This window comes from Mesoplodon bidens (genome assembly GCF_964165515.1).
Source record: "Mesoplodon bidens genome assembly, chromosome: 16".
NCBI lineage: Eukaryota > Metazoa > Chordata > Mammalia > Artiodactyla > Ziphiidae > Mesoplodon > Mesoplodon bidens.
In genome coordinates this window covers 13,986,372-14,013,932 of record NC_138173.1, presented here as the reverse complement: position 1 = coordinate 14,013,932, position 27,561 = coordinate 13,986,372, and the positions used below count along the sequence as shown (strand labels likewise).

Sequence of the window (27,561 nt, the reverse complement as noted above, 5' to 3'; positions counted from 1 at the left end):
GGAAACCTTATGTACAATGCCAATATATCATGTCCCTTAAAGACAGTGATTGGTGCAGAATAGACTGGGTCAGACGACCTGGTGAGACAGTGGAAGTTCTTAGCTTGAAAACTTACTCATGAGTTTATTAATGTTACTAACTGTATTACTTATATTCTGCCGATTTTACAAGATTATTGTTTCTTGCATTACCAAATGTGTGATTGAGTTTCATATAAAATTAATGATGATTAGGCAACTTGAAACAACTGACCAAATATATCGTCCTATAAGATCAATGACTGTGGTACTGTAACTCTAGATTTGGGAAGAAGCAACAAGAGGGAACCATTTCCAGGACCATAACAGACTAGTATGACAGGCGGTCTAGAGGCTTCTGGCTACTACTGACATGTCCAAGTCCAGTAACAGCACACTGAGTGACCCATCAACAAAATCCTCGCCTGACCTGGGAATGAGCATTCCTAGCACCACGGGACAAACTGGTCAAGAAATGCCTCCCAAACCCTGGTCAAAATTAAGACTGAGAGGGAAGGGATTGTGAAATAAGGCATGTTGCCCACCACCCAGCTCTACAAGAATGACATCATCAGCCACTGCAGTTGCTGACCTACAGCACACGCTGGAAAGAATTCAGGGCGAAGAACAGGATGAGGCACCTGTGCTGTGGAAAAACTGGCAGAACAGGCCCTCAGATACTTGGACATTTTCAGAAGAAATGTTTTATGCACCTGGCTTCGGGCAACTTCCCGTACTTAGAAAAGCACTAAAATCATCAACTGAGATGGCTGTTCCTTGTGAGTAGCAGCAACTTTCTACCAAGGTGTGTGCCTGACCGCAGGTACCCCCTTCGCCGAAATCGCATATATACTGACCTCCTCCCTTACCTCCTTGGAAGTTCTCAGAACTCTCTGAGGCTGTGTCTCCTGGTTATAATCCTCAGTTTGGCTCAAATAAAATTTTCCATTTTTTTCTTAGATTGACTATTGATTAATTTTTTGTCAACAGCATCCATGCTGAAGGGGAGAATCAGAAAATCCCTAAACTGCACAAAAAGCCTGTTCTGGCCCATGACTGGTCACTCTTCTCATTCCTGATCATTCTGACCAATTCAATAATGTCTTTCTTTCTAGTGATGCTTTTTAAACTACTCCACAAACGCCCTCCAATTCTCAAATCATTCCGTTTTCCTCTTTGTCATCTCAGAGCTCTGTCACTTTCCAAGGAAGCAAGCCAACAACGTACTCCATACTGATCACCTTTTTAGGGGCATTGGAAAAACATTACTTACCTCAATCTTGATTGATAACGTTTGCTAATGCTATTTATTCATTTCCCTGTATTTCTCAACCTTACCTGCACATTAGAATCAGGTAGGGAGCTTTTTAAAAATACTAATTACTGACCCCCCACTCTCTCTCCCCCCTACTCCGAGATTCTAATTAAGTTGGTTGGGAGGAAGGCCGTCATCATATTCTCCAGTGGTTTAGTCTTTCCAACATTTGATGGGCGTAATGGGTTGGACTCTCCCAGTCCCATCTGTCCCCAGTAGAGCCATTCCTGCAATCCATTGCTAAAAGCCAATCTGCCGGATGACTCTGATGAAGGCTCAGTTCTGTGACGCCCTTGCTCAAAAGCCTCCCCTAGCTCTTCCCTGTCTACTAAATTAGTTCTAAACTACTTCTTCTTGCATACAAGGCCATCTATCATCTGACCCCAGGCCACCTTAATCACTCACTACTCCCCTACATCAATCCTTCAGTGGGACCATTTTAATCACTGTTCCACAAAAGCAAAGCCATGGAATGAGGAGGCCTTTCCAAGGATTCCCATCAAAAGTGTAATCTACTCCAAAAGCACAGGCCTTTATGCTCTGTTACTAGAGTGACAGATGACAGAGAAACTGTTTGCATTAGGTAAATTGGTATAAGAATGTAACTGCTAAGTAACTGCAGATAGGGCCAGCTGTGTGAGCAGGTGGAGGAGGAAAGGGGCCCTGCACCCCTGCTCTGTCCTAACTCCCAAGGCTCTAGCTGGCTGTGAGTAGCCCCACGCACGGCACAAACTGCTCACCATCTCAGAAGAGAAGACTAATTTTCTCTTGATTTATGTCACATCCCTTACTCTAAAGACAAAAGACAATTACTTCTTGATCAAGAAAACATGAGTTTGTAGCTACTAGTGTGAGCACTCTTAACTCCAAGTAGTTTTGGTGTATATTCCCAAACTGGCAGCCCAACCCAATCTGCGGAGGGGATTGGTGGGGCTGAGAACTGCAAAGTAAAATGCCAGCCTTCATTTGTAAATTAGTTCCATCGGAGACACAGAAGCCTGAAAACAGATTAGGGGTATTGCTATTTTTACTGGGATAGATAATCCCATGTCATTGAAAGGCTGATGATCATGACAGTATTTCTTCCTATGAATAGGAATTGCTTGTCTGAGGTTTGAGGGTTTTAATTCATTTTTGGTTTTGATGGGGGGTGGCTGTTTGAAGACTAAACTGGGTCTGAGTCTTACACAGTTTTACATGAAATTTGGAGACTGGGATTTCAAGAAACAGATCTTAACCTCACTCTCAACAACTGCTACTCAAACATACACCATCAAGTCGATCAACAAAGCCACTTTGCTCTGTATCTCCCAAAATGGAGGTGACTCATTTCTCTCATTATTTTTCCAAGCTTCCCGAATCTCTAAACAAATAACACAACAGTATAAGCAATCAAGGAGAAGAAGAATTTAAGGTGATGGGAATTAGAAAAAATTGAACTACAGAAACTTGAATTACAGGGCATTAAGACGGAGTTAGGCTCAGATGATGGGCGAAAGATCCTCCAACTCTGTTCGTTTTGTCTGGAGCCACCCATTCCACCTGTGTCCACCTGGGACCATAAGCGAACTGAAAGACAACCCTTCTCATGTTTACACAACGGCAGCAAACTGAACTTGCTGACCGAAATAAACAGCAACTTTCAAACAAGTCGTCAGGAAAGTTTTCAAGCTTTTCCTAAGGGCACAGTCTCTAGATTAGACGAGACTTGACTTATTAAGAAAGGTCCTAGTGGCTGGTAAGTATTCTTCTAAATTACACAAAAATCGTAAAACATTAATAAAACTTCCTTGGTGGAAAATGAACCAAGGGAGCAACTATAAACCAACTGGCTCAAATGATTATTCTCAGCACCTAAGGAAATAGGTTTTAATAAAAGCAGTTATAATCTGCTTCTCCTTGGGTTACAAATATGGGTCCTAGTCTTGATTATTATAGGATCACCTGCCCCTCAGAAGTCATCCTAAGCCTAAAGCCCATACTGGAAGCTACCCTGTGATTCAGTGCCAGAGGATCCTGCAAGGCAAGGGGTAGGGGATGACCAGACAGCATGGGAAGGGGTCTAGCAGCAGGAACTACATTTCTCGAGTGTAAGAGGTGGCTGAGATCCCCCGAGGCTGCTTCCTTGGCTCTGTGTCACAGAGTGCAGAGACCTCAGCTGTGTTAACCCTTGACCCCAGTTCCTTTCATGACCCTCTGGCTTGTCCAGATGTTATCTTAGACCAAATTCTACATCCAGCCTCGCTTCCCAGTGACCACCCCCACGGCGGGCGTTCGCTGTGCTCCTGAGCAATGAGCCATCAGCACTCAGGGCCTCCTCCTGGGACTCTGGGACTCAGGGCCTGGACAAGGACTGAGACACCGAGCAGGCGGGGGGGGGGTGGGGGGCAGAAAATCCCAAAGCCCCCAAGGCAGAGCTACAGATGGGACTGAACACTGTTACAGCGTGATGTTCTATATCTGATTCCCTCCCAGGCACTGTATCTTGCATTACATCATTAGACAAATCTACTTGCCTTTAAGCCCGTGCGTATACTTTGTACTAACTCTTGTGGTTGGTTTGCTACAATGGCTGTTACCGTCAAGGCGGACTGAGTCCCAGTTTTGCCAGCATCACCCGACACTCACAAAACCAGTGCCACTGATAAAGGGGAGATAAGAACCCCAAGTTTTTCCTTACTTTGAAACAATTAGGCAGACAACTCACAAATGGCACAAAGCAGTGAATGGAAAAGGTTTACACTTTCTGTGGTCATTGTGTTTGCACTTCCTTTTAACTCTTATGATGTATTAGCCATAGAATGGTCTCCAAAGAGAAACGGAAGAGGAAGGCACACAACCTTATCAAAAAAATCCAGCCAGCTCAGTCCCTTCCCTCCAGTGACACTTCTGTAAAGTCCAGTATAATTATTCATCAGTTTCTATTCTGAAGTTGGTAATGACGATAGTAATAAATCTATTGCCCTTCCTTCAAGCTGCAGATTTCAGGGAACTAAAGAATGAAGCCCCACAAAAGGCTGATTCAAAAATATCATTTCTAGAATGAACCCTGAAGAAAAATCCAGGATCAGAATCTGAGCTCCCAACTCTCTTGACAACAAGGCAAGAAACAAGGTCCCAAGGGGGAAGGGTAAGCTGTGACAAAGCGAGAGAGAGGCATGGACATATATACACTACCAAACGTAAGGTAGATAGATAGTGGGAAGCAGCCGCATAGCACAGGGAGATCAGCTCGGTGCTTTGTGACCGCCTGGAGGGGTGGGATAGGGAGGGTGGGAGGGAGGGAGACGCAAGAGGGAAGGGATGTGGGAACAGATGTATATGTATGCCTGATTCACTTTGTTATAAAGCAGAAACTAATAATAAAAGAAAGAAAAGAAAAGAAAAAGAAAAGAAAAGAAACAAGGTCCCAGGATGCTGAGGAGAAAGGGAATATTTTCCACAGTCCTCAAATGACCTCCCACTCTCCCAGCCTCTGGCAGTGGTTCCCAATGACACTTCATAGGCCAGTAAGGATCTGCATCCAGCTGTCCATGCTGCTCAAGGGAGTCCTTCTGTAAGGCCACCAGGGAGACAACGCCATGGGAACAAGGAAGGTTGAGGGTTGCCAGGGACATTCCTTACTTTCCTAGTCCCTCTCAGGAAAAGACCTTTTATCAGAAAAATGTATGGAAAGGACTTCCTACCTTAGCTTTTAATACATCTGAGGTCATCTAAGGTAAGGGATAGAAAACTGACTTCGGATCATGCTGTGCATTCAAAATCTCCAGCCCCCCAGCCCCCATCCATGCCTCCATCCACTCGGGGCTAAAGGATACTTCCTTTCCAGCAGAAGCTTCTGCCAGTGGAGCACTGCACAAAGCACCAGGTTCCCACCAATGCTGTATGCTAACATCAGCTGCAGTTCCCACCAGACGCCAAGCTGCCAGGACCTGAAAACCTATCGGCAAACACACTATAAAATCAGCTCAGCAATATGGATACGTCACAGAGTGAGGGAGCAGATTTTGAGTTTGCACCTCCAAAAAACAAATGTTTATTATAGTAAAGTTAGGGTACTAAACGGTGACAGCAAAAAATTAGCCAGTTAAACCCTTAAGTCTTCGAGTCACCATGCTTTTGCTAATCTGTTCTGTTAACTCTGTTAGCAATGTATAACTGGGTGGAATTTCACCACTAAATTATAATTATATTGAGGAGTTAAAACAAGTGACCTGATTAACACTTTGCTCTTGAATATTGCCTATTAAGGTTAACAGTAAAAAATAAAAGTTATTTTGAAATATTTTTAAAGAAGGACACTACACAATGATCAAGGGATCAATCCAAGAAGAAGATATAACAATTGTAAATATTTATGCACCCAACATAGGAGCACCTCAATACATAAGGCAAATGCTAACAGCCATAAAAGGGGAAATCGACAGTAACACACTCATAGTAGGGGACTTTAACACCTCACTTTCACCAATGAACAGATCATCCAAAATGAAAATAAATAAGGAAACACAAGCTTTAAATGACACATTAAACAAGTTGGACTTAATCGATATTTATAGGACATTCCATCCAAAAAGAACAGAATACACTTTCTCCTCAAGTGCTCATGGAACATTTTCCAGGATAGATCATATCTTGGGTCACAAATCAACACTTGGTAAATTTAAGAAAATCGAAATCATATCAAGTATCTTTTCTGACCAAAACACTATGAGACTAGGTATCAATTACAGTAAAAAAAAAACCTGTAAAAAATACAAACACATGGAGGCTAAACAATACACTACTAAATAAACAAGAGATCACTGAAGAAATCAAAGAGGAAATCAAAAAATACCTAGAAACAAATGACAATGAAAACACAATGACCCAAAACCTATGGGATGCAGCGAAAGAAGTTCTAAGAGGGAAGTTTATAGCAATACAATCATACCTCAAGAAACAAGAAACATTTCAAATAAACAACCTAACCTTACACCTAAAGCAATTAGAGAAAGAAAAACAAAAAAACTCCAAAGGTAGCAGAAGGAAGAAATCATAAAGATCAGATCAGAAATAAAGGAAAAAGAAACGAAGAAAACAATAGCAAACATCAATAAAACTAAAAGCTGGTTCTTTGAGAATATAAAGTTGATAAACCATTAGCCAGACTCATCAAGAACAAAAGGAAGACTCAAATCAATAGAATTAGAAATGAAAAAGGAGAAGTAACAACTGACACTGCAGAAATACAAAGGATAATGAGAGATTATGACAAGCAACTATATGCCAAAAAAACGGACAACCTGAAAGAAATGGACAAATTCTTAGAAAGGCACAACCTTCCAAGACTGAACCCGGAAGAAATAGAAAATATAAACAGACCAATCACAAGCACTGAAATTGAGACTGTGATTAAAAATCTTCCAACAAACAAAAGTCCAGGACCAGATGGCTTCACGGGCAAATTCTATCAAACATTTAGAGAAGAGCTAACACCTATCCTTCTCAAACTCTTCCAAAATATAGCAGAGGGAGGAACACTCCCAAACTCATTCTATGAGGCCACCATCACCCTGATACCAAAACCAGACAAAGATGTCACAAAGAAAGAAAGCTACAGGCCAATATCACTGATGAACATAGATGCAAAAGTCTTCAACAAAATAGTAGCAAACAGAATCCAACAGCACATTTAAAGAATTATACACCATGACCAAGTGGGATTTATCCCAAGAATGCAAGGACTCTTCAATATACGCTAATCAATCAATGTGATAAACCATATTAACAAATTGAAGGAGAAAAACCATATGATCATCTCAATAGATGCAGAAAAAGCTTTTGACAAAATTCAACACCCATTTATGATAAAAACCCTCCAGAAAGTAGGCACAGAGGGAACTTACCTCCACATAATAAAGGCCACATATGAAAAACTCACAGCCAACATCATTCTCAACGGTAAAAATCAAACCATTTCCACTAAGATCAGGAACAAGACGAGGTTGCCCACTCTCACCACTATTATTCAACATAGTTTTGGAAGTTTTAGCCACATCAATCAGAATAGAAAAATGAAAGGAATCCAAATCAGAAAAGAAGAAGTAAAGCTGTCACTGTTTGCAGATGACATGATACTATACATAGAAAATCCTAAAGATGCTACCAGGAAACTACTAGAGCTAATCAATGAATGTGGTAAAGTAGCAGGATACAAAATTAACGCACAGAAATCTCTTGCTTTCCTATACACTAATGATGAAAAGTCTGAAAGAGAAATCAAAGAAACACTCTCATTTACCACTGCGACAAAAAGAATAAAATATCTAGGAATAAACCTACCCAAGGAGACAAAAGACCTGTATGCAGAAAACTATAAGACAATGATGAAAGAACTTAAGGATGATACAAACAGATGGAGAGATATACCATGTTCTTGGATTGGAGTAAACAACACTGTGAAAATGACTATACTACTCAAAGCAATCTACAGATTCAATGCAATCCCTATCAAACTACCAATGGCATTTTTCAAACAACTAGAACAAAAAATTTCACAATTTGCATGGAAACACAAAAGACCCAAAATAGCCAAAGCAATCTTGAGAAAGAAAAACAGAGCTGGAGGAACCAGGCTCCCAGACTTCAGACTCTACTACAAAGCTACAGTAATCAAGACAGTATGGTACTGGCACAAAAACAGAAATATAGATCAATGGAACAGGATAGAAAGCCAAGAAATAAACCCATGCACATCTCATCACCTTATTTTTGGTAAAGGAGGCTAGAATATACAATGGAGAAAAGACAGTCTCTTCAATAAGTGCTGTTGGGAAAACTGGACAGTTACATGTAAATGAATGAAATCAGAACACTCCCTTATACCATACACAGAAATATACTCAAAATGGATTAAAGACCTAAATGTAAGGCCAGACACTATAAAACTCTTATTGGAAAACATAGGCAGAACCCTCTATGATATAAATCACAGCAAGATCCTTTTTGATCCACCTCCTAGAGAAATGGAAATAAAAAAATAAATAAACAAATGGGACCTAATGAAACTTAAAAGCTTTTGCATAGCAACAGAAACCATAAACAAGACAAAAAGATAACCCTCAGAATGGAAGAAAATATTTGCAAATGAAGCAACTGACAAAAGATTAATCTCCAAAATTTACAAGCAGCTCATACAACTCAATATCAAAAAAGCAAACAACCCAATCCAAAAATGGGCAGAAGACCTAAACAGACATTGCTCCAAAGAAGATATACAGATTGCCAACAAACACATGGAAGAATGCTCAACATAACTAATCGCTACAGAAATGCAAATCAAAACTACAATGAGGTATCACCTCACACCAGTCAGAATGGCCATCATCAAAAGATCTACAAACAATAAATGCTGTAGAGGGTGTGGAGAAAAGGGAACCCTCTTGCACCTTTGGTGGGAATGTAAATTGATACAGCCACTATGGAGAACAGTATGGAGATTCCTTAAAAAACTAAAAATAGAACTACCATATGACCCAGCAATCCCACTACTGGGTATATTAGCCTGAGAAAAGCATAACTGAAAAAGAGTCATGTACCTCAACATTCATTGCAGCTCTATTTAGAATAGCCAGGACATGGAAGCAACCTAAGTGTCCATCGACACATGAATGGATAAAGAAGATGTGACACATGTATACAATGGAATATTACTCAGCCATAAAAAAGAAACAAAACTGTTATTTGTAGTGAGGTGGATGGACCTAGAGTCTGTCATACAGAGTGAAGTGAGTCAGAAAGAGAAAAACAAATACTGTATGCTAACACATATATATGGAATCTAAAAAAAAGAAAAAGATGGTTCTGAAGAACCTAGGGGCAGGACAGGAATAAAGACACAGATGTAGTGAATGGACTTGAGGACACAGGGAGGGGGAAGGGTAAGCTGGGACGAAGTTAGAAAGTGGCATGGACTTATAGATACTACTAAATGTAAAATAGATAGCTAGTGGGAAGCAGCTGCATAGCACAGGGAGATTCAGCTCAGTGCTCTGTGACCACCTAGAGGAATGGGATAGGGAGGGTGGGAGGGAGACGCAAGAGGGAGGAGATATGGGGATATATGTATATGTATAGCTGATTCACTTTGTTACAAAGCAGAAACTAACACACCATTGTAAAGCAATTATACTCCAATAAAGATGTTAAAAATAAATAAATAAACATTTTTAGACTTACACAAAGAAATATGAAAGTAGTGGATTCCTGCATTTTCATCCTATATAAAATATCAAAACACACACAGATTTTTATTCCCCATCTGCTTCATTCACTCTCCTTGCCATTTAGAGTAACTAATATATTACACATTTTACTCATTTCTCTTGTATCTCCTGAATTGATTGGGAGCCCCATGAAATCAGGAATTTTTAATTCTTGTCAATGATATATCCTCTGAACCAAGAACAGTGATTGCCACACAGTAGGTGCTCAATAAATAGTCCCTAGAACATTAAGAATCAAAATATCTAGACTCTATGTTTTTTAAAACAATTATTGGAGAGGATAAATCATAAGGCTTATCATATTAGAGCTATTATTTAAATTGACCTGACACCTAAGCTATACTATGCTGAAAATAAGGTTTTTCACAAATTAAACAAGTTGGTTTTGTAAACGAATAAAAAAAAATCACTCTGATTCCATCCTCCGTTTTTTTTTTTTTTAGAATATTCTGAATGTCATTTATTGAAGTATGGTGCTATACAACATTATGTAAGTTACAGGTGTACAGTACAGTGATTCACAGTTTTTAAAAGTTATACTCCATTTACAGTTATTATAAAATACTGGCTATATTCCCCATGTTGTATAATATATCCTTGTAGCTTATATTATACCTAATAGTTTATACCTCTTACTCCCCTACCCCTTTATTGCCCCTCTCCCCTTCCCTCTCCCCACTGGTAACCAATAATTTGTTCTCTATATCTGTGAGTCTGCTTCCTTTTTGTTATATTCACCAGTTTGTTGTATTTTTAGATTCCACATATAAGTGATATCATACAGTATTTGTCTTTCTCTGTCTGACTTATTTCATTTAGCGTAATGCCCTCCAAGTCCATCCATGTTGCTGGAAATGGCAAAATTTAATTCTTTTTTTATGGCCGAGTAATATTCCATTCCATTGAATATATGTACCACCTCTTCTTTATCCATTCACCTGTTGATGGACACTTAGGTTGCTTCCGTATCTTGGCAATTGTCGATAATGCTGCTATGAACATTGGGGTGTGTGAATCTTTTCAAATTAGTGTTTTGGGGTTTTTTTGGATATATACCCAGGAATGGAATTTCTGGGTCATATAGTAGTTCCATTTTTAGTTTTTTGAGAAACCTCCATACTATTTCCTGTGGTACTTTTTTTAATAGAGTTTTTTAGTTCTGTCTTTATTTATTAAAAAATTACTGCAAATTTCACGTAGACATTAAATACTAAAGAAAATACTATAATATCATAGAATTGAATTTGAATTCTGGCAGGCTGGAAAATAATTTGTAGGGAGGATATATAATACAATAGAATAAAGCTATTTTTTTCATTAAATCTTGTTAGCAGATTTTCCTTTTTAAAAAATTTATTCAAACATCCTGGCTGACTATCTGGATCTCTGCTAACATTTGCTTATATTTTCCTAATGCCACGAAAGTTGAATCTGACCTAAATCCTCAACTATAGAAATGTGCATGTTTAAAATTAAGAATCCATTCAAGTATCAACCTAACTCTCAAATTTTCTGACAGTCCAACTGATCACGTTCCTTATAACTAGGTCACCCTTAAGTACAAACTAATAAAAAGGGAAGTAAATCCCAAAGAATATTTGCTACTCTCAAAAAATTTCACCATACAGAGAAGGTACAATTTATATGTGAGGATTATTAGCTCACTGAAAAATGTACAGGAGAAATGTCAACTTCTCATATTTCAGTAGAAAACTATACTCATCCATCCATAGCATGATTCCCTTTTGGACTCTAAGATTATACAATTATATGGTTGTACTAATTGTCCTTGGTAGAAACTAAGGAAAATGCCCCTATCTAAATAACAGGGTTTATCTATCAAACTTCATTCTGTGCCTACCTGAATGCCAGTTACCCTCCCTCATCCAACCCATCAAAAGAAGTAGGCTTGGCAAACAAAACACTCCAGGAATAATGATCATTTAACTGTGGGGATTCACTTCATTTGTATTTAAATTACATTAATGCTTTCTACCAATGTGATCTATACAATATCCATTGAATGCCAAGCAGTACATACATTTTGGAGACTAGAAGGGGTGTGTGTGTGTGTAAAATTGACACTTGTCTCAAATATTTTATGATTTAATCATATATGGAATAAACATGAGCTATATTTAACGCTATTTATATTTAACAGCTTCAACCTGTTGTGAAGTACTAAGTAAATAAGCACATAGAGATCCCAACTGACCCAAAAGGAATTCAATTAAACTGAAACTAGTCTCAGTAATGAAGTACATTACCAATGCCAGAGCTAGATTTTTTAAAGGTCTTGCATTTCCTCACTTCTGCGAGGGAAACTCCTGACTTCTGCGTAATCTCTGGCTCCTGAGTGCTTGCCTGGCTCTGACCCCTGTCTTGGATTGACAGTGAGCTCCTGCTGCTCGCCTGCTCTTGAAGGTCTGCCTGAAACGAACTACTGTACCTTCCTGTCTTTCAGCCTCTGTGTACCTCCGGAGTCAACAAGTTCTGTGTCCCGGTCCCAACACCTGCCTTGGTTTTCCTAGTCCTGATTAATCACGCTGCTCCCACCATCTAGAAATGCCCAGGCCAGCGAATCACCAGCAACACAATGGATCTGCTCAGAGTCCCCACTCTCCCACTTAGGAGCTCATCAGGGTGTCCTCAGGTGTGAGATACAAGGATATAAGCCTTGAAGGGAGTTGTGAGTTACACAGGAATATGCAGTGCCTGACATGAAACAAACACAGAATAAATAATGATTTCCAGATTATCCTGGAACTTTTTTTTTTGTCGGGGGGAGACTTCTGAAAAAAATTTAAATCACACAAAATCTCCAAATCTCTCAAATTCTTCCTGTAGTCAAAGCCAAAGGGGTGGGGGGGGACCTTTAGGGAACCCTTACAAACATATGTAAAGAGATACATATATAAAATATGGAACGGACTTCTATATGGACAAGAATATATCATTTTAGGGTGAAATAATCCACATGGTATTTTAGTACAATACGTTCTTACAGTAAAGGAATCCAACAGTTAATATAAGTGATTTTCTCAGGAATGAGCTTAAAGTATCACTGACTCCAAAAAGGTGGCAGAGACTACTCTTTGCCTCTCAGTATGAATTGTCCACTTCTTAATTTTAGTATAAAACTCCCCACATCTCAGCTGTACACATGGCTGTCCAACTAGACACTACATTTCCCAGCCTCCCTTGCGGCTGATTCAGCTGCGTCATGTTCTGGCCAAGGGGATGACAGTGCAAGTGATGTGTGGAATGTGTCTCCCACCATCAGTCCCTCTGGGGCTGGAACATGAAAGCGGTTCTGGCAAGCCAACTTCAACCATATGGATACTGGCTCTCTGTCCTACAGACTCTGATTCAGTCGGTCCTAGGGGATGGTGGAGCAATAAGATAGAAGGACCAGAGAGGTCTCTGAATGACTTGATGGAGCTGAGCTGCTCACTCCCTTGGACACTGTTGGGCAACAGTATTGAAAAATTAAATAACCAGAGCACCAAGAGAGGATGCAAAAAAGGCATGTTGATTACATACCACTTCCATATTCACAAACCATCCTTCTGTGTTGTTTAAACTACTGTTGTTTGACCTCAGAGAAAGCAGCTGAACAAACATCCTTATAAATATATATAATAAACACAAAAATTCTGGCCTTCCGGAAAAAGAATTATAAGTACAGGCTTAAAAAAAAAACTGAAAAAAAAAAACTGTTCTTTTTCTAAAGAAAAAAGCTAAAATATACCAGTAGAAAAGAAGAGAGCAGAGTTTTAGCATAATCCTGGGAAATCATTGCTGAGCTAGAGAAGATCCATTAAAGAAAAACTACAAATAAATTTTAAATGGGCAAAAAAATATATTAAAGTTTGCCAATTTGTTAATAATTTGCATAAATCAATAAGAATTTGGAAGCAAAATGTGAAGTTTCACAAAAATGACTAGGACAGAGTTAGATACAATAAATACTGATTTATCTTATAGGCCCATTTTTGATAGGCTACAGGTTAGATTTCTTTAATAAAGAAACAACTCCTTTTTTGTTCCTCTGTCATCCTCAACATGTGACTTCTATTTCATGGTCCAAAATGGCTGCCCCATCACCTGCCATCACCACCTCATACCAGCCAGGGAGAAGGGGGAGAGTGCATAGTCTTTTGTTATAAAAGAATACCTTAGGGGCTTCCCTGGTGGCACGGTGGTTGAGAGTCCGCCTGCTGATGCAGGGGACGCGGGTTCGTGCCCCGGTCCGGGAAGATCCCACGTGCCGCAGAGTGGCTGGGCCCGTGAGCCATGGCTGCTGAGCCTGCGCATCCGGAGCCTGTGCTCCGCAATGGGAGAAGCCACAGCAGTGAGAGGCCCGCATAACGCAAAAAAAAAAAAAAAAAAAAAAAAGAATACCTTAGAAGTTACCCATGCTGCTTCTGCTCACAATCCACTGTCCAGAACCAGAACCAGGACACATACCCACACTTAACTGCAAGGGAGGCGGGGAAATGTAGTCTTAAGACAGACAGTCATGCTAAAACTTTTATTACTACAGAAGAAAAAAATAACGGATATTGGAGGTAATTAGAAGTCTCTGCCAGAGATCTCATTATTAAGAGGGACAAGAAAAACTGAGATAAAGGTGAATCTAGAATATTCCAGAAAATGTGTGAAATGTAAAATATATAAATAAAAAATATTTCTATATATATTAAAGTTATACAAAGTAGTCAAACATGACACAGATATACAGTGTATAAAATGGAAGTCTCCTTTACTCATAATTTCACCTCTAGGAAAATAATGAGTTATTAAAATAATCTTGGAATGTGTGGGTGTGGGACTAACATTTAGGTGAAAATAATGTCTTTCCATAGCTCTTCCCCTAGTGCTACTGACAGATATAAAACTTTGGAATGTGAGATGTCATTTTTGGAATCCTAAGATTTCTTTCTTTGGGGCAATAGTCTCAAATAAGAGAAAAACGAGAATCCAAGGGAGCAAGAAACTAAGGCCAAGTGGAGGCATTACAAGGCACTGAAGGAAAACATCAATGTTTCTTGCATAACCACTGAAAATGTGTCACCATCTATAAAGCCTCTCCTCCTGGCAAGAAGACAAGTTAAATAGATAATTAAAATCACAAAAGTGGCAAAGCAAAGTCAAACATAGATATTAACCCTCATTTGACCTTCTCAGAGAAATGAAGCTTTAAACTGAATAAAAATGCTTACCCATTCATATTCTATATCGCTAGATTTTTGCTATAAACTCAGAGAATAGTTTCATTATCAGTATTCTAAATTTAACCAGCTGGAGTCATTTCTTAAGTATTATACCATTTAACCTTTTCAAATGAAGGGCTTGCCTTTTCATGGAAAATATGCATTTAGCATTAATGACAGAACATAATGTCCTTGGGCTTAGATATTCTCCAATGAGATAGGTCCTTTTTTGTACACTATACTTAGCTATACGGCAAGGCTAGAATTAAAAAACAAATTGTTCACAGATTCAAAGTCTGAAATCATCTATACTAATCAGAAGTGTTTAAATATCAGAACTTCAACGTATCAATGTTCTTAAAATCACAATCACTGAACTCATGGATCAAATGCAATAGTTCATGAGAATGGGGAAAAAATTAGGAAAAAAATGTTTTTATTAGATATGTCAGGATTTGAGTGATTTCACTCAAAACCATTGGAAAAGTGACCCAACCACACTTCCAAGCAAAGAAACATTTACTAAGTTGAGAATAATAAAAATGCATCTGTTATGAAAAGTAAATATTATAAATAAGATTTTTAAAGAATTAATAAAAACAAGAACAACTATTTTTAGGTCAAATAGGTTATACCCCAAACTCAAGCATAACAATCTTATTTGGTATTAAAATATAATGCCAGGTATGGAGTAAAAGAACACTCAAAAGACAAGTACTAAGAAAAAATGTAATCAGACTAAAATGTTGTCAGATAAACCAGTGTTTCTTTTTTAAAAGTGTGCACAATGATTGCTATGTGCATTAAATGTAATGCATAAATTTTATACAATTTGTGTCATGATTTTATAAAATGATTATTGCATTATTTCCAAGATTTGAACCTAGTCATAACAGAGGTAATAATAACTCAGGGGAACTTACTTCCCTCTTCTGACTTCTAAATTTGTATGTTGCATTTCAAAAGTCACATTTCACACTTCACAGTTCACCTACAGAAGCTGATTTAATTTTAGGCCAGCCCTGTGAGATAGTACCGAATGGGTTTTCCAAATATGCAAGGAGGCTTAAAGAGGCTAGGTGAAGTGCCCAAAGCTACACTGTTTGTAAATTTCAGTGCCAAGACTTCAACCCTGGGTCATCAGGCCCCCTAACCTAAACCCGTGCTCTATACCGTGCACTTCACTCCATTGTCCCAACGCAGGAGAGAGAACTGCTGGTGAGCTGTCACAGGGAGATGCAAAGGCCACCCCAGTAGTCTCCGAAAGCTCTAGACTAAAGAAGAAGCGGAATTTTAAAAATATACGAGAGACAGCTTGCTTGTTCTTAGGCTCTGTCATGACATTTTGCCGTGGGTATGTTCCATGGCATACCACAGAACATACCAAGTGCCTTCCTTGCCTCCCAATGCCACGGGACTCTTGATTTACCAGAAGATTCATTTGACTTCCACAATGCTCTGCTATAGCTGCTTTAGTTCCCTGTTTTTATCTATCGTCTCCTTCTCCTTGGCTATACTCATCTCCCTCAAACATCCCTAGACAAAAATTATCCCTTTATGTTAATAACCTATTTCTCCCCTTGCATTTATCACCAACCTCCTTGAATGGCTTTTCCATTCGTCTTCATCTCCTCAGCTTCCACTCATGTCATGTCTTCCAGCTCATTCTTAGGCTTCTGCTCACACATGCTCCTGAAGCCAAAACCCTAATGATGTTCTAATTGCCAAATCCAGTGGCCTCTTCAGTCTTCACACTACCTACTTCTGTAAAGCTCTGAGAGTTGAAAGAAACCTTTCCTCTGGCAACTAGATCCTTCCTTGGCTTTCAGGAGATCACTCTCTCCTGGTTCTTTGCTTCAACCTTTGACAGCTCAGCTCAAGTCACCAGGGCACTCTCCTCTTCCCCTAAACTTTAAATATCAGCTCCCTACATCCTACTCTTGGTTAGCATGTTTTCTTCCTTGAATTGCTCCCCTTGTGCCATCTCATCTACCTGATGGCTTCAACATATATGATTAGTTATCAATACTTTGTAGATCTCTAAATTCTTGCTTCAGTTCCACATTATTATCTTCACAAATCACAGCAGAATTTGCAGCTCAGCAAGTTGAAAACCAAATTCACTCTTCTCCTCCTCTCCACACTGTTCTGCCCCTTGCATTCCATTCCTGAATCAATGACACACCCCATCCTATCTTCAAACTAGAGGCCACCCTAATGTCCTCCATTCTACTTAAACCTCCACTTCTAAGGGAACGTAAATACTAAAGGTTCCACCCAAGAAACGTCTCGTGGTTGTTGGGTGTCTGACGTTTTGTGGTTTGGTTTGATTTTGTTTGAGTTTTATTTGGGTTTAGTTCTTTATCTTCATCATCGTTTCTACCTTAGATCAAACATTCCACAGTTCTTACCTGGACCAGTGAAATGGCAGAAACTCCTAATGGATAACCAGACTTCAACTTTTGTTCCTCAACCCTGCTGACAGAATTCTCTTGCCAAGAGACAAAACTAATCTCAATAAAGACTACTCATTTTAATGTCATCAAATTATAATACCGTATAATTATGCAGATGAAACCTTAGGACTAAAGACACATCCCTCTGTACAGAGAGTCAGTTCTAGCCACATGATTAACACTTCAAAAATCAGAATTATACAAGAGCCCCATTTAATTCACAGTATGTTTACTACAAGAGTCAAGGCATCTTAAGGGCTGCTTCCTGACACCACCCGCATGAATACACATTCAGGCTAACGACTAGAAAAAAAGAACCCAGTCAAGTCAGCCCAGGAGTAGTGCCCATTCAGGGGGATCAAACAGGAGCTGTCTTAAGCCTTATGATAAAAATAGGGCAGGGTCTGCAGACCCTGAGAGCAAGATCACTTTGTTAGGGGCAGAAATCTGTGTTACACAAACTAGACTATGTTTATGTTTTGTGTCCTTTCCAGGATGACTGGTCTGTGCTCTCCTTTAGTAAACAGTAACAACTTTTTGAAGGTTATAACCTGTCCCAGATTAAGACGAGCAAGAAAAGGTCTTCTCTGCATTCTTGTGTGGATTACCAAATAAGCAGTGTAGGCTGAGGGCTAGGGAGGTGGCGGAAATAGAGAACGAGCAGAAGGAATCCCAAGGCCAAATTCAAAGACACAGATTCAGGGAATCTTGGCCTGGCAACTTCTTCCTGTGAGAGACCCCCTTCCCAGTGCCAACCTTGGAGGTCTCAGACCTGTTTATTATTATTTTTTTTTTTTTTTTTTTTTTTGGCTGCGTTGGGTCTTTGTTGCTGCACATAGGCTCCTCTCTGGTTGTGGCGAGCGGGGGCGACTCTTCGTTGTGGTGCACAGGCTTCTCATTGCAGTGGCTTCTCTTGTTGTTTAGCGTGGGTCTAGGCATGCGGGCTTCAGGAGTTGTGGCTTGTGGGCTCAGTAGTTGTGGCTCACGGCTCTAGAGCGCAGGCTCAGTAGTTGTGGCACACAGGCTTAGTTGCTCTGCAGCATGTGGGATCTTCCCGGACCAGGGCTTGAACCCGTGTCCCCTGCATTGGCAGGCAGGTTCTCAACCACTGCACCACCAGAGAAGCCCTCAGACTTGTTTATTATTAATAAGAGAGCATGTGTCCCCTCACAACTGATTTCCCATTGGCTTTAGTTGAAGTCAGAATTCTTAAGAATGGAACTCTTCTCAAACTGGCCTGAACTTACCTTATCTCCTCCCAAGAGCCAAAAAGAATACAGAAGCATTTATCCCCATTAATGAAGAATGTTTCAGCATCCGGAGCATGTCAGGGCATGCCAGCAGCCCCCGGCCTGCCGTACCATGGTCACCCTCAACGCGGTTACTCTCTCAGGATGGATCATTCTCTTCGGAGTCTGGCACATTCCTCCTCATCCCTCAGGAGCCAGCTCTATTATCACCTCTTCCCCAAACTTCCCTTGACCCCAGGCTGAGGGAGTCCCTTGATGCCTCCCTGACACTTTGCTTATTACTCTATCATTTCGCCTCCCACACGGCATTGTGATTGTTTGGATACTGAAGGTTAGCACTGCAATGTATGACTTTGAGGGGTATACAGAAAGCCTAAGCATAATGTGTTGAATCTATTTATCTTTCCCTAGAAACGTTGGATCATGACTGAAAGAAGCTGTTTTCGGATTCATTCAAACCCCTTTGTTTGCTTCTGCTTTATTTGTCTGTTTGTTTTCTCGAGCACCTGCTATTTACAAAGCACCCTGATGAGGCCAAGAAAAGCATACAGAGGAAGTAAATGCATCCCTATTCTCTCAGAGTTTACCATCCAGAGGAGGGGGTTTTCTAACTGTTTTAACAATAACACAAATCAGAAGAAGGTGGGGCTGTGATAGGAGATGCCAGGGTGGAGAGCCTGAAGCCACACAATTCAGCTCCTCTGACCTTTTGTGAGGACCCCTGAAGCCAAACCCCAGAACCCAGAAGCTCTCAGGAGCACCATCTGAAAGAGCTAAGAGATGCACATACATGAAGCCAAGTCAGATAAGAAATATGCAGCTGCTCAGTATACACTGTAAAGTACCATACTAACTCTGGCTGTCGTCACATAGGATGCAACCTGCCGTCACTGTCTTGAAGCCAAGATTACCATGGGACGGGCCAAACTGACCAAAGGGAAACACACAAGAGAAGAAGCAGAAACTCAGAGACACAGAAAAAGGGCAGAGGAGAATATAATAGAGACAAAAATCAGACACTTGGCATGGCCAACATCTGTGGCTCTGTATAGCAATTAGAATTAGAGACAGGACTCAAGATTCTGGGGTATCTGAGGTCAAAGCTCAGACAGGTAACAAATTTCTAAATTTTTTGCTTACGACAAGACACATAGCTCAAAGTTTTCGTCTTAATGTGCCTACAACGGGGAATAACCGTGCTTTCTGATTTGCCAGGAACAATCCCAGTTTACATCTGTTTCCCTGTGTAATTATTAATAGCACACCCTTGCACCCTCAGAAGTGTCCCAGTTTAAACAAAAATTATACGATCACCCTGCCTCAACGCCACTTGCCACAGTGAGATGTGTCTACACAATTTTCCAAGCCTGGTGCAAAATTCAAACGTGAGACCTTTTATTCAAAAGACAAGACAAAAAGTGCTATTAGGGGCTTCCCTGGTGGCGCAGTGGTTGAGAGTCCGCCTGCCGATGCAGGGGACACGGGTTCGTGCCCCTATCCCGGAAGATCCCACATACCGCGCAGCGGCTGGGCCCGCGAGCCATGGCCGCGGAGCCTGTGTGTCCGGAGCCTGTGCTCCGCAACGGGAGAGGCCACAGCAGTGAGAGGCCCGCGTACAGCAAAAAAAAAAAAAAAAAAAAAAAAAAAAAAAAAAAAGTGCTATTAAAGGTACGGAGGTGTAAAGCTGTTTTTTTTCTTTTGTGTATCTGCTCTGCTCACACCCTGTTGTCCCACTGGACTTCACTTGCAAAGCCCAAGTTCAAAGATAAAATGAGCAAGAATTTCAAGACAGTGATGGCAGAGCATCAAACTAAGCTTGAGGTCCTTCAGAGTGGGTAGCCCTGTGCGACTGTGTAAGACGCACCCTTGAAATCGGCCCTCGTTTGTTCTTTCTCCAGAAAACCAGTTACCACCTACGACTGTCCAGACTCTGGACATCAAATACTGGAAATTAGGTCCACAAAAGCATTTTTTTGAAAAAAAAAATGCTTTAGAGTACTGTAATGAAGCACAGAATTTCATTTCCCAAGCAAAACAAGAACATAAATTGAAATTCCATCACTCTCTACCATTTTATCTACAACCTAAAAATAATGAATCCAGATAATATCCATGGTCCCAAATGAAAATTTAGACTACAATGAACTGAAATAATAGTGTTACAATGTCTTTAATACCTCGATGCCGGATTTAAATCATGTTTCTTTTTTTAAATAAATTTATTTATTTTATTTATTCATTTTTGGCTGCATTGGGTCTTCGCTGCTGCGTGTGGGCTTTTCTCTAGTTGTGGCGAGCGGGGACTACTCTTCGTTGCGGTGCGTGGGCTTCTCACTGCGGTGGCTTCTCTTGTTGCAGAGCACAGGCTCTATGCAGGTACTACATGTTTAATTTAAAGCTTCTTATTACATAATACACATGTGCCTAAGTGAAAAGTAACTTCCACTATCTACACAGACCCAATGGAAAAAAAACAAAATCAGAAATTTACGGATCATTGAGGAACTGTCCTTAAAAATGGGTGGGAGGTTTAGAAGATGGATGAATTCGCTGATTCCTCCATTCCTTCGTTCAGTAAGCATTTCTTGAGTACTTACAGTGTCACAAGCACTGCACAAAAGTCTGGGGAAACACAGGTGAGTAAAATGGGGCCCTGTCCTCAAGAAGCTTCCATTCTAGAAGAATGAGACAAAAGTAGACAAATCCTGCCTATGCCTGCTTTGGTGCCATGGAAGCAGTGACTACAGGGAAGAGTGGGTACCAAGCAGGGAGCTCTCCAGCCTGGGCAGGAGGGAGGACGGGATCACGAAAGTTCTACTGAAGGAGATGAAGAGCCTTGAAAGGCCAGTAGGAATCCAGCAGGTGGCTAAGCGCTACAGAGGAGCAGAAGAAGAGGCCTGAGGGACTTCCCTGGAGGTCCAGTGGTTAAGACTCCAAGCTTCCAATGCAGGGGACACGGATTTGATCCCTGGTTGAATTAAGATCCTGCATACCGCACAAGAGGCCTGAGAAAGTCTGGCACCCCATGGGAAGACTGTGCCACTCTAAATGACAGCAGCTTCAAGGTCAGAGCCTTGTTCAATCTAGAAGTGTGTGCCTGGGTGGTGACTAGAGAGAAGGTGCATGTAGATCATACATATTGATACAACTGGCGGAAGAAAAAGGCAATGTTCATGGACTATCTGGGGGTCGGGGGATGAGGGGGGAGGTGCTCTCTCTTTAAAAGGCCAAAAGTTGGAAATGAGAAGAGAAAGCATCTTATTAAAAAAAAAAAGTTTTCCCCTCAGGCCATATGATCATTTAATCAACAGCAATAATACAAATTGTTTGCTTCTTTATGGGCCTGTAAGTAAAAATATGTTCTTGGTAAAACCAAAACTATGTTTATTTATCTCTGTAATAAAGATAAGAATTACCTTCACCCATGCTGATGACTTGAAGCACTGGCAGAAATAAAAAACAATGACTAATCTAACAAATATTTAAATTTGACTTAGGAATTCATTATCCAATTTTTGCAGCAAATTTACCACTGCACTTATTTAATACTACAGGTATTTTTTTTTTAAATAACTTCTTTTGTTTGTCTGCATTTCTGACCATTTCCTTAGGATGGATTCCTAGGAAAGGAATTACCAGGCAAAAGGGTTTGAATATTTTTAAAGCTCTTGGTGCATATCAGTTCAGGATAAAATTAAAACTAGATTGACTATATCAACTGAAGGTAACTGCATAAAATAGGTGAGAATGAAATGTTGCTATAAATAATACCCAAAAAAGAAAATCTCATAATGTATTATAAGTAGATCTTAGACTCTGAACGTTTATAAGACTAAAAGGAAGTCAGGGTTAACCTTTGTTTCGGAAGACTTTCAGGCCAATTAGTGTTTGTGTGTGTGTGAACGTGTACATAAAAAATAGCAAATAAAGAAAAGGAAAAGTGGAAGAGTCCATAACTTCTGAATGAGATAAGAATGAAATCATAAAACTACCTTCTTGTAAAGAGTAAAATGCAATTTATTTTATACCTCCCATAATTCTGACTTAACTCTATACAAAATTACATTACCAGTTTTAATAATCAGGTGTTAAGATTAGAGGAAAAACTGATGTTTTAAATAAAGATCAACAAATTGGTTTTTAAGGTAGGTTAGATTAGCTGACTATTTCTGTAAATTAGGACTTTTTTTGCTCAGTATTTTTTCATACACCTCCTGAAAGGAGTAACTAATGCAACTTGAAGAGTCACCCAGATTCTTCAAAAGCCAAAGGACTTGGTCACCAACAAAGTTTCATGAAAGCCAAATTTGAAGCTATGAAAAGTCACATTTCCTTAAAAACATGCTTTTTTGACATTGCTGCATGGAAGTGTACAACAATTCTATTTATCACCAATTACCAGTATATTCTCAAATACCCACACATGTCCAAAGAATGTGGCTCCTGGGGGCTCAAATATATTGATTTTAATTTGAGACGTCAACCAGAAGCCAAACTGTGCATCTCACATCCCTCGAGACGGTGTTCCTTCCTTCTTGCCAGAGCCAAGGAGTGAATTTCATGATTTTCAGCAAATAGTTTACCTCTTTTAGAAAGCTGAGCAGGAAGTCTGGCCTTTGAGACATTCCCCTTCAGACCAAGGGGGTATGGAATAGGGTGGTGGAAAGAGGAAGTTAGAAGATTTGAGGGAGATTTTAGCAAAGGCTAAAGGTCCTCAGTCTGTGAATGATGCTCTCCCGTGCATCTGGGCAGAGAGGAACTAACCCTCAAATTCTGTCTTTGCAGCGGCGAACAGAAAAAAAATGCAACTTCTGAGTGACGTCTAAGAAGTTTCCTTCCCTCAGTTTTGCCCCTCCTGGCCCTCACATGAATTAAACATTTTCAATGCAGACTTCCAGTGAGTCAAGCTGAAACTCTGAAACAAAGTTCCTGCGAAACTACGAAATCTTGAAGCTGCTGGATGGGAGTTTTATTCTACCGCTTTCCTGGTCTCAGTGTGAACACGGGACCCGGGAGCTGAACCCACGGGGGCGGGGGATTTAAACAGCAGATTTAAACCCCGGGCTGGGGTGGGGAGAGCAGACAGTAGGACGAGGATGCGGTGAGCACTACACGTGGCTTTCATATCCAACAGCTGCTGGAGATCATAACCCCGCCGCCCTCCGTACCCCTCACCAGAATCCTATGCTCCAAAGATTATTATAACTAAAGGGACTTCACTGCCATGTGATCTGAATAATGAACTCAAGCTCCAGAAGAATCAGGATATTTTTTTTTTACCTCGAGGTACCTGAATGTAGCAGACAGACTTTAACCACCCTGCCAGAGTCTTCAAACAAATCCCCGGGAAGGAAGACAAGGGAAAAAATAAAAATAAAAAAATTACACAACGCACTCCAGCAGACCAGAGAGGGGGGTAGAGAAGAGTGAGGAGAGACGGGGCAGCAGGGATTCCCTGAACCACAGCCTTCGCCCACGCGAGCTAACTTTTCGCCCCGGCCACTCGGCGCGACTCCAGGCATTAAAAATGACCCCCGCCCCCGGGGACCCGGCGTCGGCGCGCGGATTCGGGTGCCCGCGATGCCCGGACGGGTCCCCGGTCCCCGTGCAGACAATGCCGCGCGCGCCGCCCGCGCCCCGCGTCGCCGAGAGCCCCTCACCGACACCAGGAACTCCAGCGTGCCCACGTAGTCGCGCTCGGTCTTCTGCAGCTCGCTGAGCACGCACACGCGCAGGCGGAGCTGCTTCTCCAGGTCCCGGGCGCTCTCGGCGCGCCCGTCCCCGCGGCTCTCATCGCTCATGGTGGGCGCCGTGCCGCCCGCCGCTGCCCCGCGCGCCCGCCGCTGCCCCGGCCCCGCGCGGCCGTCAGGGAAAGTTGCCGCCTCCGCCGGGTCTGAGGTGGGCCGGGCGACTTCACGCGCAGGGGAGAGGCCGGGGCGGGGGCGGAGGAGGGGGCGCCCGCCGGGAGTCGGGCGCGGGAGACGGGGGGCTGTGCCGAGGCCACTCCCTCCCGGGGGATGGGGCTCCCGCCCGGGACCTGCGCACCGCGCCCCGCGGCTCTGGCCTCGCACTGCCGGGGCTGGAGGGGAGGCGGCTCCGGCAGCCCCAGCGGTGACTTGGACGTTAATCAAATGATTTGTATCCATGTGACTCCGACCCTTTACCCTTCGCCAAATCTCAGGAAAAAGGAAGCACAACCCTGGGGAAGTGTGTTGCGTGCCAGCTAACTAAACACACACACGCACACGCACACACATGCACACGCACAGTCAGCGCTGGAGATGGAACTGGAGATTCCCAAACCTAGGAGGGCAGACTCCAAGACACAGCTCGAGGGTTGCTCCTGTGACTCCCGCCTATTGTTTAGCTTTCATGTGTTCTGTACAAATCCTGAAAGCAAAGAAACAAATCTCCACGGTTACATAACTGCATGGGAACAAAAACAACCATGGTACTGACCCTCCCGTCTTTGAAAAGAAGCACACTGATTTTTGGTTTTATTCAGGCACAAAACAGGTTTGCTTTTAACCCCCGCTCCAGCCGAGAATATTTCACAAGGCGGATACCCTCCTGCCTGCACTTGGAAAGTCAATTAGCATAATAAATGAAGACACTATGGGAAAGGGACAGCCTGGCCCATACAATAAACTCCAGATACAATAAGCATCATCCTTGCACAGTGCTGTTTTGGAGGGACAGGTTTTGCATGTCTGTAACTTTTTTCCAACATCAGGATAGAATGTAAATTCAACCAGAGGCAAGAATATTTGCGCCAGTTTTGTTTCTGAGCTGCTACGATTTAAGACAGTGTCACTAACTGAAAAGACAAAGCTGCTACTGAATGCTCATCAAAAGATATATAGATACAGATACAGATACAAATACATAGATGTAGATATAGATGTAGAGTCTTAGGATTTGAAAATGGTAACACAGAGCGTGTCCTGATTTTAATGTTTCTCTTTATTGCCTTTTCTTACTTGGAAACAGAGCCAGGATCTAATGAGCACTGAATATTCCCAATTAATTTAACAAGCAAGCAAAACAATCCATATGTATTTTTGTCTTGATATTAACCATGTATATCTTTCAGAGTCATTTTTTCCTACTTAGAACAACTTTAAGTAGGAAAGTTCACCCTAGTGACATTTAAATAAATGGAAGAGTGAGGTTATGAGGCAGAAAGTGGCATGTTCATTTGTGCCCATAGTTAGAAGCATTAACAAGACAAAACAATTAAGATGCTTTCCCCGTTATTCACGTCAAAATAATTATCAGGTTTCCAGATGATGTCTTTTCAGAGCATGGTTTGTGATGAATCACTCTACCTCTCTGTAATGAAAGAAAGAGGGACTGTACTTTTCTTATATTAAGGGCACAGTTTTTGAATGATGTGTGAGGAGCTGACGAACAAGATGCAATTTTCCTCTTTCTTTTGCGCATGGCTGTTTAGAGGTAGCATGAGCAGAGGACAAATCAGTAAATGTCTTCACACCCTGTGGCAGAAGAACAGGACGAGGCACATTAAAGAGCAGACCTCACAGCACCTAGTAAACAATAAACAAAAGAAACCAACGGAGGACTTAGGAGACACACACCCAGTAATGAAGGGGAAAATGAGACAGGACTGAACCTTTTCACCATGTACTACAGGCAGCAAGGAATGAATACATTTCCTCCCCCCTAGTCTGCAGCCTTCTCTAACGTAAAAAAGTTAAGTAAATAAATCATGTTTTCCATCAGGAGTTCTTCTAGATAAAATAATATTTCTCCTTACCAACTGTCCCAAGTTGAAGAACTGTTTATGCAATTTTCTTCCATCAAAAAAAAAAAGTCTATACATAACCCACTAGAGAGTGCTTCACACACACACACAAAAGGCAATGGAAGGTAGCAGGAAAATACTCATTTAAGTGTATAGATTCAGATTTCTCTCAGAAGTGCTCATGTAGAAATTATTAAGATATTAATAGTTTCTGCTCAGTCCGCAACATCCTTTATAATTAACGAACAGCTTCAGGACACTGTGTAGTGCCTTCTGCCATGCACCTCTCCCTGTCTTCTGTAGCCCTGGCTGCAGTCCTTAATTTCCTCATCAAAGACTTAAGATCATAAGAAAACAGAGTGGGAGTATCTGGAAACCTTCACTTTGATGGTAAATAAGATCTTTCATAAACTCTGAATGTGTTGTATCCCTCCCTGCTTCCTCTATTGAAACTTTAGGCTCTGTCTGCCAGGAAAAGGAAAGCAACAACCAAAATGATGGACAGGGTCCAGGTTTTTCCCGAAATACTAATGAGGTTGAAGCATCCCATAAAAAGGAAATGCTGGAAAAAAAGATAGAGAAAAAAGCCTGAGTAGTAAACTAGCTCTGCCATTAAATTTATTTCATATGCATGCGTTGGTATGGTTAGAATCTTTTATCGTACGGTTCAAAGAGCCAAAGCACAGTACACAGTAGCTTTCCTTTGGTCAGGCCTGGAGCAGGACAACTCCTGCACTAAAAGAAAATCTAAGGCCATCTCTTTGCAAGAAGAGGGTTTCCCTGGTCATATTTCAGATAGAGGTCATTTTAGCCTCCTTGACCTTTCAATACTAGTATTGGCCCAGGTAAAGTAATAGGTCACATTTGATGCTGAAGTTCATGAAACGAGAGCAACACTGAAAAAAAATGGAAAGGTTGATTGATTGCATGGCAATCTTGTTAAATTGAGACCTCTAAGCATCAGACTGTTCTTTATTTACAAGTAAAATTGATTCTGGCATTTCCTTGACTACTCTGGCTTCTGATAGACTATAGATTACACTAGTATAAAAAATATCATAGACACATTACAGCTATAATAATGTACAATTAAGAGCCCTGGACAAGAATTCTAAAAATATTTCTTAATTTAGTTTATACTTCATGCTTAATCCCTCAGTTACTTCCACTTAATTTTGGTGGCAATTTAGTCATCAGAAGTACAGGGTATACTGGAGCATGTAATTAATTCTGTCATTCAATACAAAGATTTTAGAATATGTATTGCCTAAAAG

General features: G+C 41.0%; 1 protein-coding gene across 4 annotated transcripts in view; it reads right to left on the bottom strand.

Moving 5' to 3' along the window:
- PREX2 (phosphatidylinositol-3,4,5-trisphosphate dependent Rac exchange factor 2) overlaps nt 1-24,496 on the bottom strand; it is a 283,316-nt gene extending 258,820 nt beyond the window's left edge. For all 4 annotated transcript variants that reach the window (XM_081259019.1, XM_081259020.1, XM_081259021.1 and 1 more), the window contains exon 1: nt 24,183-24,496. In XM_081259019.1, the coding sequence (XP_081115145.1) occupies nt 24,183-24,323 (141 nt within the window). In that variant the 5' untranslated portion in view covers nt 24,324-24,496. The remainder of the gene's footprint in view (nt 1-24,182) is intronic.
- Between the last annotated feature and the right edge of the window lie 3,065 nt (nt 24,497-27,561).